At 42.2% G+C, this 19039-nt stretch overlaps 2 protein-coding genes across 4 annotated transcripts; both read left to right on the top strand.

Moving 5' to 3' along the window:
* The first annotated feature begins 558 nt into the window (after window positions 1-558).
* On the top strand, window positions 559-4643 carry calm2a (calmodulin 2a (phosphorylase kinase, delta)). Its single transcript, XM_004554577.5, has 6 exons — window positions 559-713; window positions 1585-1615; window positions 2625-2768; window positions 2872-2978; window positions 3061-3196; window positions 3389-4643. Exons 1-6 carry the CDS (start codon window positions 711-713, stop codon window positions 3415-3417), a joined length of 450 nt encoding a protein of 149 aa, XP_004554634.1. The 5' UTR covers window positions 559-710; the 3' UTR covers window positions 3418-4643.
* A 2127-nt stretch (window positions 4644-6770) lies between these two features.
* stpg4 (sperm-tail PG-rich repeat containing 4) lies at window positions 6771-14270 on the top strand. Of its 3 annotated transcripts, XM_004554635.3 has the most exons (8): window positions 6771-6898; window positions 7341-7459; window positions 7605-7661; window positions 8035-8289; window positions 9969-10033; window positions 10315-10360; window positions 12715-12819; window positions 14090-14270. In XM_004554635.3, the coding sequence occupies exons 2-8, from the start codon at window positions 7430-7432 to the stop codon at window positions 14147-14149; spliced, it is 618 nt and encodes a 205-aa protein (XP_004554692.1). In that variant the 5' UTR covers window positions 6771-6898; window positions 7341-7429; the 3' UTR covers window positions 14150-14270. The 3 variants fall into 3 exon arrangements, with proteins under 3 accessions (XP_004554692.1, XP_076748037.1, XP_076748036.1); XM_076891922.1 differs by lacking the exon at window positions 7605-7661; XM_076891921.1 differs by lacking the exon at window positions 6771-6898 and having other exon boundaries at window positions 7296-7459.
* The last annotated feature ends 4769 nt before the right edge of the window (window positions 14271-19039 follow it).

Below are 19039 nucleotides of genomic sequence, written 5' to 3'. Positions count from 1 at the left end.
TTAAAACAGCATGGCTATCAGCACACTAATAAAATATAAGTAATGCAATCAGAAATGAGAAAACTGCAGTAATAGAATAAATAGAAGCACAAACTGGGTCAGTGCTAGCTCATTTACAAGTAATCATTTTTCTTACTGGTAGCTAATTACTTATCAGAATTGTGTTATTGTGCTTCTCTGAAGACGTTGCCCATATGTATACACACTATGCAACAAGCTTGTCTGCTGTGCCTGTGGCACTGACTGAGATGTCTATGGATAAGATGCAGCGGCAGCGCAGACCATGGGAGTGACGCATTGCAGGTACAAACAAACCAATCAGAAAGCGCGATTTCTTTCGGCTACAGCTTGTGCCCCATCACGTAGTAGCAGAAAGTATTAATCCGCCGTTATGTAGACCGCAGGGGATACGCGGTGTGATTATAAATATCAGAGCCGAAACCTTCACAGCATTCATAGATGAATGTTTAACTTGTTTCTTGTTCTTACTGTATAGATATCGATTACGATTTTTAAAATAATAATAATTAGGGACCTGTAGAAGAGGCGAGTTGGCGGATTGATATTAAAAAAGAGGAGGAGTTTCGAATAGCCGTTAAAGGCGAGTCCAGTTGCCTCTGTGTCAGTGTGTTCATAGAGAGTGTTGAAAGCTTATTCGGCTTAGGGTTATTACGAATTTGTCGTGAACCAGCCACTACATCTACATCGAAATGGTAAGGGAAATAAGACTGGCTTTCATTTGCGGGTTGGATCCGTTCGTAAACCTCTAACCCGTTATTTTTTTTTCCGGTCGGAATGAACGGAAATAAAACGTAACTCAAAAATGCCTGCTGTAACTACCGCATTGCTAGCCGAGTAAACGTCTTCTTTACAGTAGATAGGCAAAACTAACCCGTCCGAGGAAGCTTCTGTTTAGTCTGAATGAAAGTATAACGTCTGTTGAGCACCGTTTACGCATTTACACTTAAAATGGTGCATGTGCGTCGAGTGTCCCAATAACGTTGCTTTTTATGGCAGTTCAGCTGCGTCCTAGCTAGTGTCCCGCCTAGTATCCTTTAACCGAGTAAGCTGTATTGTGACTATTTGCTAAACGCGGTATTACTTGCTGTATTAGTCACTCATTGTGCTGAACGTGTGTGGCGTTGTCTTGAGTTGATGAACCGGCATGTAATGGTAGCTAGCTAAGTGCGGCTCTGCCTAGCTAACGTTTACCGCCAAATTGTACAACATTAATTTTATACCGCAAATTTGGGGTCTTCGAAGATCGCTCCAATATTTCGCGCAATTGCCAATGGCGTGGCGATCTTTTTTTTTTTTTTTTTTCCTTTCCTTCTTCTGTAGGACAAAGTGTTGGCTTACAGTCAAGAAAATGCCTTTGTGCAAATTTACTGGTAGTACTAAATATTGCTGTTGTAATAACATAATTTTCGTCAGCTGTAGCAGCTGTGCCAAAACGCGGCTGTAGATTTGAGAGAATCCACGTAAACCAGCATGGGGGGTTAAGTGTAACGCGAGGCGTGTGTATATTTTTTATTTTTCTTGTCTGGCATACTAAAAGCTGTTTTTTGTTCGTGTATATTGCAGGCTGATCAACTTACAGAAGAGCAGATTGCTGGTAAGACATGGCTGCATTGATCTTCTACTTTTCCTCATAACTGCAAGTGGCCTACCTTATGGATCTTTGCATCCCATTGCAGTGGATTTATACTTTTGCCTTTTAAGGCGTTCCACAGAGCAGCCTGCTGGTCATAAAACTGGAATGAAAGAAACCGCTGTTGCTTACTGGCACTGGAGCGCTTAAGGACTCCCTCATGGAAAACTTTGCATTTTCATGGTTGCCATGTAATAAATGATGTAATCTGAAAGAGCTGTGCGTTCTGGCGAGCTGTTGGTGCTCACCTTTATATGCTTGCGTATGGTGTGAGGTACTTGCTCATGAAATGGGAGTGCTACAAGAACATTTGTGGTAGTATACTGGGCTTGGTGCGCTGGTATGCTACAATAAGGTGTTATGTAAATAATGCAGGCCTGTAAAGTCTATAAAGATGATTCATACGATTTAGTGGCTTCCTTATACCTTCCCGCATGACCTGCGGCTTGTCCCACGGAAATCGGTCCCTGTTGATATTCCCGCTGTGCACAGCAGGCCCTCTCTGTCAGAACAAAAAAGGGGTGTTGCCCTATGTGTTTGACCCTGGAAATGGCAGGGCAGGTTCATAGTTTTCCTGACACTGACAAGCTGCTGCACGCCACTACACATTTCCCGTTGGCCTCATCACGCTTGATGAGTGTGTCATTGTTCGTCATCCCTCAGGGCTCCACCAAAGCTGCACGGGGCTGTCATTTGTCGTTGATGTAGCACAACTTTGCCCTCTGCTGCTCCGCCTCGCGGTTGGTGCTCTTGTTTAGCCAGAAACTTGTAGTTGGAACTCAAGAGGGTCTCATCAGTATCTCAGAGTTGATTTATATGGACATTTAATGATACAATTATGAGCTTGGTCTTAAAAGTGGGCTTTGACATGATGTTGTGGTGTCTTGCCAGTTGTTGCCAATTGCTTTACAGGTGTGGTTTTTGTTTTGTTTTTTCCCCTCACTAAAAAGCCAACTCTCTTTGTTGCAACTAGAATTCAAGGAGGCCTTCTCACTCTTTGACAAGGATGGAGATGGCACCATCACAACCAAAGAGCTGGGCACAGTCATGCGCTCTCTGGGCCAGAATCCCACAGAGGCAGAACTGCAGGACATGATCAATGAAGTGGATGCTGATGGTGAGAACTCGATCAAACCTCAAAGGCTTCCAGCAGTTTACAGTCACTGTGCTAGATGTCAGTAGCTCAAATGTGCTGCTTCTTAAAAACTTCTTTTCTTCAGGAAATGGAACGATAGACTTCCCAGAATTTCTTACCATGATGGCCAGGAAGATGAAGGACACAGACAGCGAGGAGGAGATCAGAGAAGCATTCCGTGTCTTTGACAAGGTAAATGCATCCAGCCGCTCTAGTGTACATATGCACTGTAGTTTGTAAGAAGGGGAGCTCACTGACTGACCTGATTTCTCAGGATGGGAATGGCTACATCAGTGCTGCTGAGCTGCGCCATGTGATGACAAACCTTGGTGAGAAGTTGACTGATGAAGAGGTGGATGAAATGATCAGAGAAGCAGACATTGATGGGGATGGACAGGTCAACTATGAAGGTTGGTATATAGTTCTCTATTAGTGGGGGGGGGTTTGTTGTTTTTGTTTGTGTGTTTGGTTTTTTTTGTGGTGTTTTTTTTTTTTTTTTTTTGTTTTTGTTGTTTTTTTTTTTTTGGAAAAATTTTGGGCTGACATTTTAAATGTAAAATTTTATAATTTTTTTTTTTTCCCCCCCCTCTTCAACCCTGCAGAGTTCGTACAAATGATGACGGCGAAGTGAAGGCCTTGTACAGATTTCGTATATAAATAATTTGCCTTTTTTCTTTGTGTAATTTATCTGTAAAATCTTAATAGCCCCTATTCATCCCTGCCCCTTCTGCTGTCCAAAGGAACTGCATGTAAACTGCATAGGCTCTTGTCCCCATGTCCCTTTCTTTTGCTGTCATGGTGTTTTGGAGTGACAGAACGGTCATACAACCAGATGCCGTGGAGGCCCCTGGAAGCTGGAGAACTTGGAATTTTCCTGTTATGTGCTCGGGGCCCCCTCCACGCATGGTGACATTGGAAACCTGTCAGCTGGTTGTCACTTGGCAACACTGTTGGCATGGAAACGATGTAGAGAAGTTGAAACTCTGCATGGACTACGGACAAAGTATATATGGAAATCTCAGCATTGCACTACTGCAAAAAAATGACACGGGTGTATCTCCTAGGTACTCGTACAAACTCTTTTTGTATCTGCTGTTCTATATACCAGAAAAATGACAAATTTTACCATGCTTTTTAATGTTTTACTCACTACTTTTTTTTTTTTCTCTTTAAATGACCACAGGTCAAATAATCCATTCCAAGTTGTGTATTTTTTTTTTTTCCAATAAAATTTACAATCTACCCATATTTGAAAATTGTCTTGTTTTCGGTTATGGATTGTTGAGTTTGTATACCCTGTAATAATTCCCATTTTGTATTGAAGATAGGATGCTCCAGTTTTGATAGGTTTGGTTTTTTCTTTTTCTCTTCTTGTTGCTTGGAATACATGAGATGTTTACCAATTAAGTCCCCCTGTTAACCCCCCTCCCCACAGCACTGAGGAGCATCAGCCAATGCCTCTTAATGTTCAGAAAAGCTCACGTCAGATGTGCATTGTCATTAAAATAAAAGCACTGAGTGGGATCAAAGGCTTCTATTTTGAAGTACACACAATGGTACTCGAAATTAGATTAGCCTTGTACTGTCCAGCTCGCCCATCTGACTGCATAGGCTGTGTGTTAGAGCCAGCACAGCACCATGTAGGACCTGACTGCCTCATGTCTTGCGTGGCATTTGCCCCCAATCATAAGATGTGGGTGACTGAACATGTATCAGAAACCATGGTGTAAATAGGTGTACCTGTGTGGGACTCTTATTTTCTGTTTTATTTCTGATGAGTTTGTTACAGTAGCTTGCAGAGATACTAAGTTTGTTATTTTGATGAATGACAAAATAAAGCTCTATTGTGGACCTCTGTGCTGCCTCCCGTGTGAAATTTGTTTGCTGTTTTTTGCAGCCCATTTTGGGAGGGGGGGATGCAATCACCGCACTTTGAAGATGTGCATCTGGCTTTTGCAGCGTTGCAGTAAATGTGATGTTGCATACAGCTAAGTTTATTGTTGTTGAATCCACTGGTGGTAGGGATCAAGGAATCACCTTGTAATTTGCATTTCTAATACAAATATCTGCACAAATCAAAATATGCAAATACATTTTAAAACAGTGTGCATACCTTAATGAGCTGCTGCAACTGGGTGACTGAAAGGAAACATGTTCCAAACAGGAGCGCTGACAGGTTAAATGATAGGATGATCAGACGACCTATTCAAGTAGGGAATCCAAAGACTGACAGAAGATGCTGGGTGTTCTCAGCTGTCTAAAATTTGGATCAGGTCCCAATCTTTTATAATGAAGGTTATAAAAGTAACACATACAGGTAGATGGGAAAGTGTCAGGTCAGAAAACTAAGCTAAAAAACCCAAACGTACAATTTAATTTTTCATTACTAGGGATGATCTTGTTCTTGATTTTATTCCAACCATATCTATGACGAATCAAAATAATTTAACTGAGTTTGCTGGATGCATGTACCTGAAAGCCTGAATATTTAGTACAAGTATTTTTGTGTCATATGGTACTGAACAAATGTCTGGAACCGCTCCTTATATATTTGTATTTTACGTCCAATGATCCAGACTTGTACTTTTAATCTATGAAAAATGTCAAAGATATGTTTGACAGGCATAAAGTAGCTATTTTGCACCAACAAGCTGAAAACTTGTTGACAGTGTGAAGTGTGTCCTTGAAAAACTGAGAAACCTAGACAAGTCGGGGACGGAAGAAGTGGCAGCTTTCAAAATCAATAGCATGTGGCGAGGATCTGAAAGTCACTTCCTTAGGAAATAGAAACCCGGCAAAGACTTGACACAGACCTGAGACCTGTGTCTGGTGCTTTGGTTGATCCATCTATGTTTCACTGAGGCCTCATCAGAAATACCCTCAGTGGAGTGGGTGGCTGTCGGAAGATCATTCTCAAGGAAAGGTAACGGGGAAAAGGCTGCATCACCAAATTACACAATAACTAGACTGAAAATCAGAAGCAACAGGTCTCATGGAGTGATGAATCCAAATGTAGAATCTCTGGTTCAAATCATCATCAACATGTGTGGAAGATGTCAGGAGGAAGGTACAGCACTGAGTGTCTACAGTTAAACAACAAAGGTGGTCATATTGAATTTCAAGCTAATTAGAATTGTACAAAGTCTTTTTTTTGCCTCATACATTGAATTTCTATTTAAATTTGCACCTATTTCTCATTTTCTCAGCAAAATATTAAGACTCGAGACTTTTGCACAGCACTGTACTGGTGATTTGTTCATTTGCTGTAAAAGTTGAATGAACATCCACCAAGTGTGGTGTTGTAGCTTTTATCATAATGCTGAACCGGATGAAACTTGTCTTATGTGTGAAGTTATGTGAAGGGTCTGACCTCCACCCCCCCCCGGGAGCAGTGCAGGCTGCAGTTGTTTGTGGCTTGGCCAATCATGCATACTCAGAGCTCCCTTGTGGAAGCACATTTAAACATTTAGAGCATTACAAAATGCACCGAGGTAACAGCTAGCACACAGAAAAGGTAACTGCACTACCCCCCGATCTGACTCTGCTTCGTCTCGTGTCATGTGCAGTGACACAAATGAGTGGGTTCTTGCTTTCACGCGGCACCAGCTGCAGTTCCAAGGCACAGAACGAAAAGGAACACCACGGCGATTTCAGGTGTGAATCGATCACACAAGAAACTCTGATCGTGTTAAAACCAATTATCACAAGACTTTTTTTTAAAAAAGAAAAAAAATTACCCTCACAGATGAAGTGTCATCGCAGCCTGCTTATAAAAAAAGTTGTTAATTACGCTGCACATGCGACACTAGGCTGAAGCTGTCTCCTGCATTCATGCCTTGTCCGAACTGGAGATGACTGTACATGAGGGAGTCAGGGTGAAGATGTGTGTATGTCTCCTAGTGCGCTGTGGTGTCACATGAGACTTCCTTGACAAGCAGCGGAAGCATGAATTCTTGGCTCCTTCCAGCCATGTGCTGCATGTAGCCTGGCAACCGGGCCGAGTGTAGCGCTTTCTGTTCCCAGAGTGAGATTTTCGCTTCAGCTGGCGGTCTTGAATTTTGCTGTACTGAAATAAAGAGGGAAGAAGAGTTCATCCTGGAGTACGATCTCAGGTGTGAGCGTTTGCACACACACACACACACACACACACACACACACACACACACACACACACACACACACACACACACACACACACACACAGTTTTCCTGCAGACAGTGATGAAGAAGAGATGCAGTCTTGCTTTGTTTTCTGTGTATTCTTATTAAATTGACAGTATTCCTCCATATATCACATGTTGAATACTGCCATCCCTATGATTATGGAAACTGGACAATGAAAGATGATGGATGGATGGATGGGATGCAGACAGTGACAACCACATAACCACCTGCAGCACCTACAGCAACTCGGTGCTGGCTCACCGATGTGTCTTACTCTCAGCCAAACTAGCCAATCTAAATTTAGCTCCCCTTGCGAGGCCAGCTTGTTGAAAAATTGATCGATAGTGGAGTTGCTGCTATAGTAACGATCCCTGTTTTAATGGTGGTCAGGTGTCACTGGATCTCCCACTAAGCAGATAGTGAACGACAGCGAGCGCGGCGCAGGACGATGAAACAAAGTCGACTCTGAAGCCGGTGACATGTCCCGGAGTGGTCACAGGACAGATAAGGTGAGGCTTTATCTTTAAAACCCTCATAACTCTGTGTGTGGTTTCATGAGGACAAGGTGGGAGACGAATCAACACATCGTTGGCATAGCGATGTCATCATAGCAGAAGCAGTCTGGTGTGACCTGTGCCTCGTCCCTATCTGCAGGGTGATGACACGGTGGAGCTGTGTGGCCGGGGGAGCTGGTGGCTGGGAGCACTGAGAGTAGGTGTTGCACTGCTGTTTGGTTTCACGGACTCTCTGAAACCAAGTGTGTGCTTCAGCACAGCCCAAAACCCACATGCCTCTTACATGCATGAGTAAAATGACACATCACAACGACAGGCATTAGAAAATAATGACATTAATATTAACCTTCAACTAATCAATGATTTCGATCATTCTGGTTGCTGGAAATTGAGTGAAATTGGCATCTTCAGTGGAATTCAACAGCTGTCTCTCATGAGGTCACCCATCCATGAACTTACTGCAGCATTGCTCTTGCATTGTTCCAAAATGTCAGACTTTGAACTGTTGTAAAATAGTTATGAAATTAAGAAACGTGGGTCAGAGATTCCCCATGCTCCCACTCTTCCAGGACACACCCATCCCGGGAACCTACCACGTCCGAGACTTCGTTGAGGAGGCTGACCTGAACCCTGTGAAAAAAACTTACGGCTTCAAAGGTGTGGGCAGAAAAACTCAGACCCTGGGTGTGCGTAAGGGGGATCTGCTGCTGCCTGGAGCGTATGAATATACAGACTCCACCCAGGAAGTCCTGATGCACCAGGCTTCCTACTCTTTCAAGAACTGCCCCCGACCCGACATTTTCACCCTTGGAATTAGAGACAAGGTAGCACTGAGACTCATTTACTGATCCTTTTTGAAAGTTTTCATAGTTTTTGCTTTCTAGTTTTGCTTTCACTTGAGACAGAAGCCATGTGTAACCAACCAGTTGCTGCTGAGTATGAAGCTTCTTTTCTTGAGTTAACAAAGGTTTACATTGTGGGTCAGGTACAGCCCAGTTCAATATTAGGTGGCTCCAGTAACTACCTACTAACCGGTAAAACAAGGTGCACCTCTAAATTGTTCCCCTTTCTTTTAGCGTGAAGAAGTTATACTTAACATTTAATCACTGAGATAGCTTAAATAACCCAGTATGATGTCAACAAATCAAGGTGGGGAGCTTCTTTACGACTATCAGTTTCTTAAAGGCATTAGTTTATACACAGCTTTCTAAAGGTCCTGCCACAGCATTTCAGTTTAGACTCTGAGACATTTTAACGCATCCTGTTGCGGATTTGCTGCTGTGTTTAGGATCATTGTCCTGTTGCATGACTCAGTTTGGGCCAATGTTGAGCTGTTGGACAGAGGGCCTCACATTTGACTGCAGAACACTCTACAGAGGAGTTCATGGCTGACTCAATGAGTACAAGGTTCCCAGGTCCCGTGGCTGCAAAACAAGCCCAAATAACCAGCCCTCCACCATTGTCCTTGACGCTTGGTATCAGGTGTTTGTGCTGATATGTTCTGTGTGGATTTGCCAAACACAGCGCTGTCCACTACACTACAAAAACTCAAAATCTTACCAAATATATTTGTCTTATTTTCTAGTCAAAATTATCTCATTACACTTAAAAGAAGACACAATCAGCTACAGGGCAACATTTCAGTGAGTCGAAGGAACTTGTTTCAAACAGTGAATTTTGAAACTAGAGAAAAACTGGAGAAGTTTCACTGGTTTCATTGGCATTTTTTTTTTACTTAAAACAAGACATATTAGCTTGACAACCCTTTGTTTTTTGCAGTTTCTCTGTGCATTGTACGGTCTGACCCTGAATTTGCAGTTAACACACACATGAATGCTCCAGACGAGCAAACTAGAAATGCTTGCGTTTGCTAATGATCAATCAATCAAATGCATCTGATTAGACATTAGACCACATTACCAGCCCCATTAAATCCAATAGAAACAGCAAGGCTTTACTTAGCTTTCCATAGCACTGCATGTAGTCCAGTGGAAACGTTTTCCTTCACATAGCTGAATTCACTTCGTGCCACACAGCACAAGAAAATATGATCAAACTAATCTGGCTCTTATGCAACTAAAAATAAATACAGCAAGTCAAGGTTATTGATGCGTGGAAGAGTAAATGGTTATTTGTTAAAACAATAAAAAAGAGAAAAATCTTTTATTTTACAGCCACATATACTAACAGTAAAGTTTAGCAGGTATAGATTTCAGGCCCTGGAGTCAAACCTGGGAACCTCCCCATAGAGACTGAAGTCATTATGAGCAGAAACTTTTGAATGATAGACTTCTGCTTTCACTAGCCTAGGGGTGTAATTTACTTCAGCAATATTTATTCACTGCTCCGTTGTGGAAGTCTGTTTGGATGTAACCAGCTATCATCCATACTTTACTTAAAGCACAATAGGTGCCCCCCTCAAAAAACAAAAACAAACTCAGGGTGATACTTTGGTGTATATATTAAAAAAAACATCTTTATCTTCTTATTCTCCTTCTGCCAGCACATAAACACTTCGCCATGTGACTACAATGTGACAGCGAGACCAGTGGAGAAGATTCCCTGCAAGTAAGCGCTCGACAAACAGCCACTCTTTAACTTTCAGATCACAGCGGCGCAGACAAGCCATGAATCATCCCTTGATCGCGAAATCCTTCCTCCTCATCCGGCTTTCTGGTTCCCTCTCTCACCTCCATGCAGCTCAAAGATGGAGGAGCAATCACCAGGTTGCTCTCTCCTTTCCTCTGCCGTCGATCACAAACTTCCTTATCCATTTCTTCTCTCACTTTTTCTCCTTATTGTTATTTGCTCTTTTGCCCCCTTCCTTCTCTTATCTCCTGTTCTCGCAGGCATGTGATGTTTCGCTCGACTGTGCAGCGGATCAGCTTTCTGCCTGTAAGTAGGATCTGATCGCCAGGACCAATTATTAACACCATTCAGTCTTTCCATTGTCCACAAAAAGTTTCCTTACAATACACTTTCAATAGGTTTTGATTACAAGCTATGACCTAATGTGCACAAGGCAGTTATGACAACCGCAAGGGTTGAAGAAAACCGATCCCAGGGCGCTCTGACTGTATCATTTTCCCCCATTTGAAGGCCTGTTATGGCACTGCTCTGGTTGACCAGTCAGCTTTGGTTCAAATTGCAGCGTCGGTGCTGGTAGCCGATGGATATTTGAGCTGCGCTGGCAGCTGCTGAGTGTTGACAGAGAAGGAAAGGCGCTAAGAAATCCCGAGGGTGTTATTACTACAGAGCTGGGAGCAGTTTTCTGCCATCGCTGGTGTCAAAGCAACTCAGAGACAAGATTTTTTTGTCAAAGGTTAAGCAGCTGCATGTGGGAAACATTAGAATATCAAAGCTGAGGAGTCTTAATGGTATGTGATGAAGAAGTCGGTGTGGCCCAGCGCGGGAATTTGAAATTTCTTTCCACTTGTAACTCAGAAAAACACGAATCTGACTTTCTTACATGGAGTATATTTATTTAATTTACTTATTTAGCTTGATTTGACTTAATTTCTCCTTTCTGGTGAAATTTTGCGTCTCAGATTTATATGTTGTTCTTTTGATTTAACTGCACTACCTGAGATTTAAGCCTTGAGATTTAAACTCACCTGAATTCATTTAAAAATTGCACATATTCTGATGTGGATGTTCTCTATTGTTATCTGTTAATGTGGCCTACTGTACAGCTGGCAGTGGCATTCATTTAGGACCCCCAGAGGAAGAAATCTCATGTCTTTTCTAATCGGCTGAACATATTTGAGATCTACCCAGTGGGTGGAGTTATTATTATTTTCCATTTGTACTTTTCCCATAAAGTAGTGATACCTTCAACTACACAACTGAAAACTGCAAAGTTCTATAAAACTTTCCTTAAGAAAATCTTTTAGAGATATTTCTTTCTTTTTTTGATTTCACCTAATCTTAGAAAGGTTTAAAACTTTAATGAATATCAAGGCACCGGTGGAAAAAGACGTCAAAGTTTAAAAGTTTCACAGACATTTGCAGAATATGCCAGGTACCTACATCGCCCAGGAGAGCCTTTCTTACACACTGTACCGCAGCAGGAAAGTATGCCAAGTGCTTTGGCCCAAACACACATGCACAAGAGTTTCACAGCTGCCTGATGACTCCCATGAAATACACCTGCATTAGCACCTCTGTTAGCATGAGGCAGGCGTGCCGAGGTGCTGGCAGGCAGGGTACCGAGGATCAAGTGAGCTGGCAACTGGAATCAAATGGCATGTAATGGTAGTAGCCACTGCTGCAAGGAGAAGGGTAGAGGGGAAAAAAGCACTATCCTGTCTTCTTCTGTCAGAATCAAGGAGGGATGGAAAATAAAAGGCCCGTCCTGTGTTCAGGGACAGGACGACAGTCTTATGTCTGGGGAGGAGAGCGGAGGAGGGGTGATGCTATTTCTGCATGGCACGCCGCTGGTGATGACCAGTATGTGTGTTAGTGGGTAACGGGAAAGGAGAAGTGAAAGGCACAGAGAGGAAGAAGGACTGACCGAGTTCTGACAGAAACTAGCCTTGAATGTACCTGTGATGAAATGCGCTGATATTTATATAAGTGCTTGTCTTGTTGTAGCGACCACTCAAAGCTCTTTAGCCAAGACACGTGTGACTAATGCCATAAGTTCATACTGTGCTTTATTCCATACACTTTATCTCATATACACTCACCAGTTAACCTAACATGTCTTTAGAATGTGGGAAGAAGAGGAAACCCACACAAGTACAGGTAGGACATCCAAACGCCACGCAGAGAGGCTCCAGTCAGGGCTTGAACCAGTGACCGCGCTGCTAATCTGTGTACCACACATCTGCTGGCAAAGGTTAAAAAGTCAGGACTGAATTGATATATTGTATGTCTTAAATGTAAGACCTCGAAATAGAAGTGGTGTACATGGTTAGCACATCCTTCAGATCACTGAGTATCAGACTGGGACAACAACAGGTTTTCATGAGCAAACATCAAAGAGCCAAGGAATTAAAAATGATAGAGGACATGGTGTGCAATAGTAGTGCACCATGAACCTGTGAACTGTATATAAAAGATAGAAATGGCTGATATCAACCTTTAGTTGGTGAAGCTTCTTGTTCTGGAGCATTTTGGCCATCTTGGTGCTACATCTTCATCTTCTATTTAGTCTTCGACAATTTTGCTCTAAGCTTGGTGGGTAAGCACCCTGGAGGTTAATCACAGAGCTAGACACATCAATATTTTCTTGCTATTTCCTTCAGAAAGATGGCCCTGCTCCATGCCACTACAACCCACAGACCAAACCAGCTAAAGCCATCACTTCCTGTTTCAAATCCACGTTGCCGCGGCTACACGGTGTGCACTCAGTGAGTCTTATTTACATTTCTTGTGTTTTTCTACATGCCGTAATTACTAATTTAAGACTTCGTATTTTACATTAGCTGCATTAGAACATTTTTATGTTATTAGGTGCTTTTTCAATTTGTTTCAATGATGATCATATTTTTACATGCTTTTAATGGAAATTCATCTGATTTTAAAGGGATTAGTTATTAAACGGGATTTAGATAACTCCTGTAAATAAAATATAACATCACAAGATTATGTAACAGATAAAGAAATCAAACACACACCGAATTTATTTAATGGGGCACGGATAACACGGACTGGAGACAGATTAAAAGAGAAAGCAGATGCAAAGCAAAACAATGAGTCTAGCAGGCGCGGACGATTCTAATTTTGCATAAGACTGCAGGAGGAAAAGTCCTAAATGACTTCAATAGAGGGTTGAGGCACAGATGGCAGGATATTTAGTCAATAGTGATCAACTGGTTAGTGTTTCAGTAAGGAAAGTGCCTAAAATAACAGCTGCATTTAGGAAATATGGCCGACAATTTAATGCATTGCACAGTTTTGGCTCGCAGGTATTCTCATTATTTGAAACATTGACCATATTTATTTATTGCATATAAGTATGGACCATTGTAACAGTATGCATAGAGCAGAATATAGAATAAAAGAGCAACTATTTCTATCAGATTGTTTCAGCAGAGTAGATGTAGTCTATAAATTATTACAGATACATTAGGGTTCAACCTGTAGTAACATCCATACATTACGATTCTCACAGACATGCCTTTTGTATTGCGGATCAATACAAAGTTGTTCTAATTTATAATCTATATACTGTGAACATTTCCATTCCGATGGAGTGCTCTCTTTCAGGAAGACAATGCCTCCGTCCATGGGCCGTAGAGTCTCACTGAACGATCTTATAAGAAAGCTAATGGTGTGAATTGTATGATTAGGCTTTCAGCTGAACACTCATGGGTAATTTTTAAATGGATGTGATAGAAACCGCTCTGCACCAAACAGCAACTGAGGGGATATCTTCTGAATGAATGGCGTTCCCTTCTTCCTGTAGTGTTTGGAGTACTTGGATATTAAATACTGAGATGTGTTGAAGCTTAGACCCCATATTGCTTACACTTTGTTTGTTTCTTTGGTTGCAGTCTCCTGTATGTTAGCAATCAAAGGTTACAGCATTTAGAATTATTTGAATTCATACTAGAAAGCTACAAACTGACAATATATTATAAATTGAAAAGTAATTACAGTTACTTGTGTATTTCACAGAACACTCCAGGACCGGGGGCCTATGATCCTTTCAGGAAGTCGTTTGCACAAAGATGTTAAGGAGCCGTCTTAGTTTTCCATGATACAAGCATCCCTGCATTTAGTCATTGTTTCAACTTACAGAGTGAAGTCACATAATCCAGTGTTTTAAATATAAGATAAAAGTAAAATCATGGCTGCATGAAAGAGGGGAAACCTTTGGTCTTTTATTACTTGGAGCAACGTTTATCTGCATGTCAGTGAGGGATTTTGTGGTCTGCCAACAACATAATCAGCTACATTCGTCGTGCTCAAATTGCTTTAGTGACGCCGGCCAGGGAAGCAGAATGATCTTATCTACAACAAAGGGTACTTCATTCCACTTAACTACATGTTCCCGGTATTGCGCCCTCCCTTCATCTCTCTTCCCTCTCTCGCTCCTCTTTCCCTCTCTGTTGGCAGTCAGGCTGCCTTTGCCTTCCTACTATCTCTGCCCTGCGATGCACTCAGGAGGAGGAATGCTGCTCAGCCATGCGTCACATGCACATAGCTTAGTGTGGCATGCTGCACCCTCAGATAACACATTCGGTATTAGAGGCCAAGGCAGTGGCACACAATAAAACAGCTATTCTTATCGCTACCTACTCCACATACTCGCTCTTTCTTTCAACGAAACAAACAAGCTTGGGACATGGAGAGCAGCGCAGATAGGAATCGCCTCTAAGTGAACATAATGCTGTTGTAGATTACAATGCAATATGGGATAGGCACAGATATAACAAACAAGCTGTTACTGTTAGGAATCTGGACACTGTTATTTACCCAGACAGGACTTTTGCTGAGCATGCATGCACTGCTTTATTGTAGAGTTGTTGAGGGAACTGAGGTGTACTCAGCTCTTCGTCCCAGCCAGACTCTGTTAATGAGATCCAGGGATTAAAGCCCACTTTATTAAGTATTTGAGTGTTGTGTTAAGTACAACCAGAGATGGGCAGTAACGCGTAATCTGATTACTTTTTTCAAGTAACGAGTAATGTAAGGGATTACTATTGCAAGAACGGTAATTAGATTACCGTTACTTTCCCGTAGGAATGCTGCGTTACTGCGTTACTAAAACCGTGATTTTTTTTGCGAGAATGTCTCATGACAGCGACGTAAGCGAGTGCGACGTTTGTGACAACAGCTGTGTGCAGATCAACAGTGGATCATATATCAAGTGTGGGAGAGAGTATGAGCGTGCAGCGTTTAAAGCGTGGAAGTACTGACCTTACTTTGAGTTTGATTCCATAAAAAGTGACAAAAACATTAGCGTCCGTTGTGCGTGGGAAGAAAACTTCTTTTACAGCGAAAAGGACCCCTAAACTTCCAAGCAAGCACCGAGTGCGCAACGACGTAATGGGAAATTCACAGAGAGACTCGCGGATTCTTCAACTGACCGCCGCGGCACACCTGCATCAGGGTAAACCTCTGCCTACCCTACTCCTGCTTTACAGGTGAAAATAGAGCAACAGGACCGCTGAGTCTTTGATTTTATTTATTTTCTGCTGTGTTTCACTTACATCTATTTGAAAGAGTGAGTGTAAACACAAAAAAAATATTTTCTTTTATGTGCTGGAATGTGCAGAAAATAGGTTTAAACAAATTTCTTCCAGTCAGACAATGTTGCATATAATTAAATTTTTGCTTGATACATAAATTTAACGGATTTAAAGTTTTAAAAAGAGATGTTTCCATTAGATTACATTTTGACAGCTGGGATAGGCTCCAGCGCCCCCCGCGACCCTGAAAAGGATAAGCGGAAGCGAATGGATGGATGGATGGATGGGGTTATGCAGAAAAAGTAGAATTGGGCTGAAAGATCTATTTCTTTATTACCTATTCAGTTTGTAAATCGTGTTTTTAAAAAGTAACCAAGTAACTAAGTAATTAATTACTTTTGAAAATAAGTAATCAGTAAAGTAACGGGATTACAGTAATTAGTTACTGATTAGTTTTTTCAAGTAACTTGACCAACACTGAGTCCAACGCATACAGTAATATTGTAAGGACGAAGAACAGTTATGTTAAAGCTGATTCACAGAAAAGAAAATCGGCCAGAATCTGTAAATTTCCCATCAAGTGTTTGAGCACCAGTAGCTACCTCACTTTAAAAAAAGCATACCCTAATCTCTTTGCTAGTTGAACACTGAAGCTGCACTCACCTATACTCTTCATATTCATGGGGGATCAAATGGATTTTTGTAATCACGCAATCGCATCTTCCTTCATCTGTGTGAAATATTTTAGGGCTTTTCAGCCCTTTGCTTCGTTCTTATGTGTAGGCCCAAACAGCAGACTTACAAGCTATTTATCTGGCTGATTTATTCACAGGGAAACTTTCAGCAGGTAAAAAGAGACTACGGAGAGTCATTGGAGACCAACTATACCAGCGGTCTCCAACCCCCGGGCCACGGACTGGTACCAGTGCATGAACCGTTTGGTACCGGGCCACGAGAGTTAAGGCTCGGGTGTGAAATGTATGGTTTTCAGGGTTTTTATTGTTTTTTTTTAAATAGTTTTTATCATTAACTCGGTTTCCCTGTGTCTTTTCCCGTGTATTATGAACACATCTTTTTTTTTTTTGGGGGGGGGTACCAGTACTGTTTTTATTTTGTTGTATTTATCCACAACACCTTATAGGCCAGTCCAAAATATTATCGGACATAAACGGGTCCGTAGCGCAAAAAAGGTTGGGGACCGCTGGTCCAGACAACTAGAGTTTCATAGGTATCCCTGTTTTTACCAACTGGTCACGGCAGATGGCTGATGTTGCCTGAGCCTCGATCTGCTGGAGGTTTCTTCCTGTTAAAAGGAAGTTTTTCCTTCCCACTGTCACTAAGTGCTTGCTCATAAGTGGTCGTGTACTTGTTGGGATTTCCTCTCTAATATTGTAGAGTCTTTATTTTACAATACAGAGCTCATTCAGGGAATTTGCTCTTTGCAAATAAAACTGAATTGAATTGAACTTACAATTTCAATTTAGTACAGCTGATTGTATCTAAGCGTTGCATTTACAGCTTATTGTTTTACCGAACGACCGAATGATTCTAGAAAAACACCCATTTAAATGCATCTTTCACTGCTGTAATCCATGAAGTGGGACTAATTCACTAGGTCTGGTTCAGTATGTTAAAATGGAGGATTTCCACAGTGATTTTTCACATTATCATTCCAAGCAGACAATAAACATCTGCGAGGTAACAAAAAACACCACTGACAATTCAGCCAGCTGCTGTGGAAGAGGTTACAAACTACTTCTGAGGCATCCGGCTGAATCTTTTATAATAATAATGGATTGGATTTATATAGTGCTTTTCTAGGCACCCAAAGCGCTTTACAATACCACTATTCACTTTCATACACTGGTGGAGGCAGCTACAGTTGTAGCCACAGCTGACCTGGGGCAGACTGACAGAAGCGAGGCTGCCATATCGCGCCATCGGCCCCTCTGGCCAACACCAGTAGGCAAGTAGGGTAAAGTGTCTTGCCCAAGGACACAATGACCAGGACAGAGAGCCCAGGGATCGAACCGGCGACCTTCCGGTTACAGATGCGATTCCCAACCCCCTGAGCCACGGTCTTGACATGACTATTTGGGACGGTGGTCATGGAAGTCTTGTGCAGCACTATCATAGCACATCTACTTAGATTAACAGTTAAAGCCCTCCCACACACACACACACACACACACACACACACACACACACACACACACACACACACACACACACACACACACTCTGTTTTCCTTCAGTTGCTGACACTTAAAAGCTTGATGAGGTTGAAGGGCCAGTCTCTTATTCCCCCTGTCATTATTCCAGAGACAAAAGAGGATACACTACCACTCAGAGTGGAAGGCAATCTTATTAACACGGGGCTTTGCATACACTCTCTGGAGAGCTGGATCTCCACAGTCAGCACTTGCAAGGAAGATACAGTAGGAGAGATATGTGTGCGTGTTTGTGTGTAACAAACAGCCAGAATGGCCTGCGGTCAAGGCACCAAGCCGCCAGTAATCTCTGACTCCGTCAACCCCTGGTGCCCTTCCTCCCTTCTCATCTAAATGATCTCCGCAGTACAGCACTGATCTCTGACATATGCCTCATACTGATGACTTAACACCCTCCACCTCCCACAGCCTGCCTTGACCACAGGCACGGCCAGGCACCCGCTCCTCTGTTGTCAATCAAGCTCACCCTCGTAGATGCACGGTGCATTAAAATAAACACTTGCACATCCATGCAATGCAGCGAATGCACACGCGCTTGTGATCTTTTGCTTTTTAAAAATGCACTTTGCAAACTGATGCGCAAACCTGCGAGCACGTGCACACACACTCATTTCTCAAAGGCTCCGTGGGGAATCAACATAATCCAACATATCAATTTTTCTTAATCTATGATGAGTACAAACATCAAAGTAACACATTGTCCTTCTTTTTGTTTCTTACCTCTGCTAGTTTTTCATGTGGCGGCAAATGTGTTTTAAGCATGATTTCAGTTGCGCTGGCACAGTGGAATTCTCTCATTTAATGGGTACAAGAACATCTGGTGCCAGGGTAAGTCGTACAAGCAGCCCAAACATTGACTCCTCTTTCTGGGAACAGCTTAATGAGATCCGGTCGCCATTCAGGAAGCAATGCAGCGCATCACTGAACGTCTGGAATAAATCTGTGTTTTTGGCAGCTTACAGCAAGATTTGACCGTGCTACTCAGCTCCACCGTTGGGCCAGAGTTGAGGATGTCAAATTAACAGCTAACACTAAACAACATGCTGAGAAAATGTGACCCAGCTTCGGAGCGATGACGAAGGCAGACCACTGGAATTTTCAAAGAATGTGAGGTTACTTAAAAATACTCTAATCCAGCACTGGTGTGGGACTTCTTATTGGTTTGTTAAGTCCCAGCTAAAGTTCTCCAAACAAATAAACCC

Source organism: Maylandia zebra, linkage group LG13, assembly GCF_041146795.1.
Source record: "Maylandia zebra isolate NMK-2024a linkage group LG13, Mzebra_GT3a, whole genome shotgun sequence".
In the NCBI taxonomy this organism is placed as follows: Eukaryota; Metazoa; Chordata; class Actinopteri; order Cichliformes; family Cichlidae; genus Maylandia; species Maylandia zebra.
The sequence above is the reverse complement of the archived record's forward strand: the minus strand, read 5'-3'. Positions and strand labels throughout refer to the sequence as shown.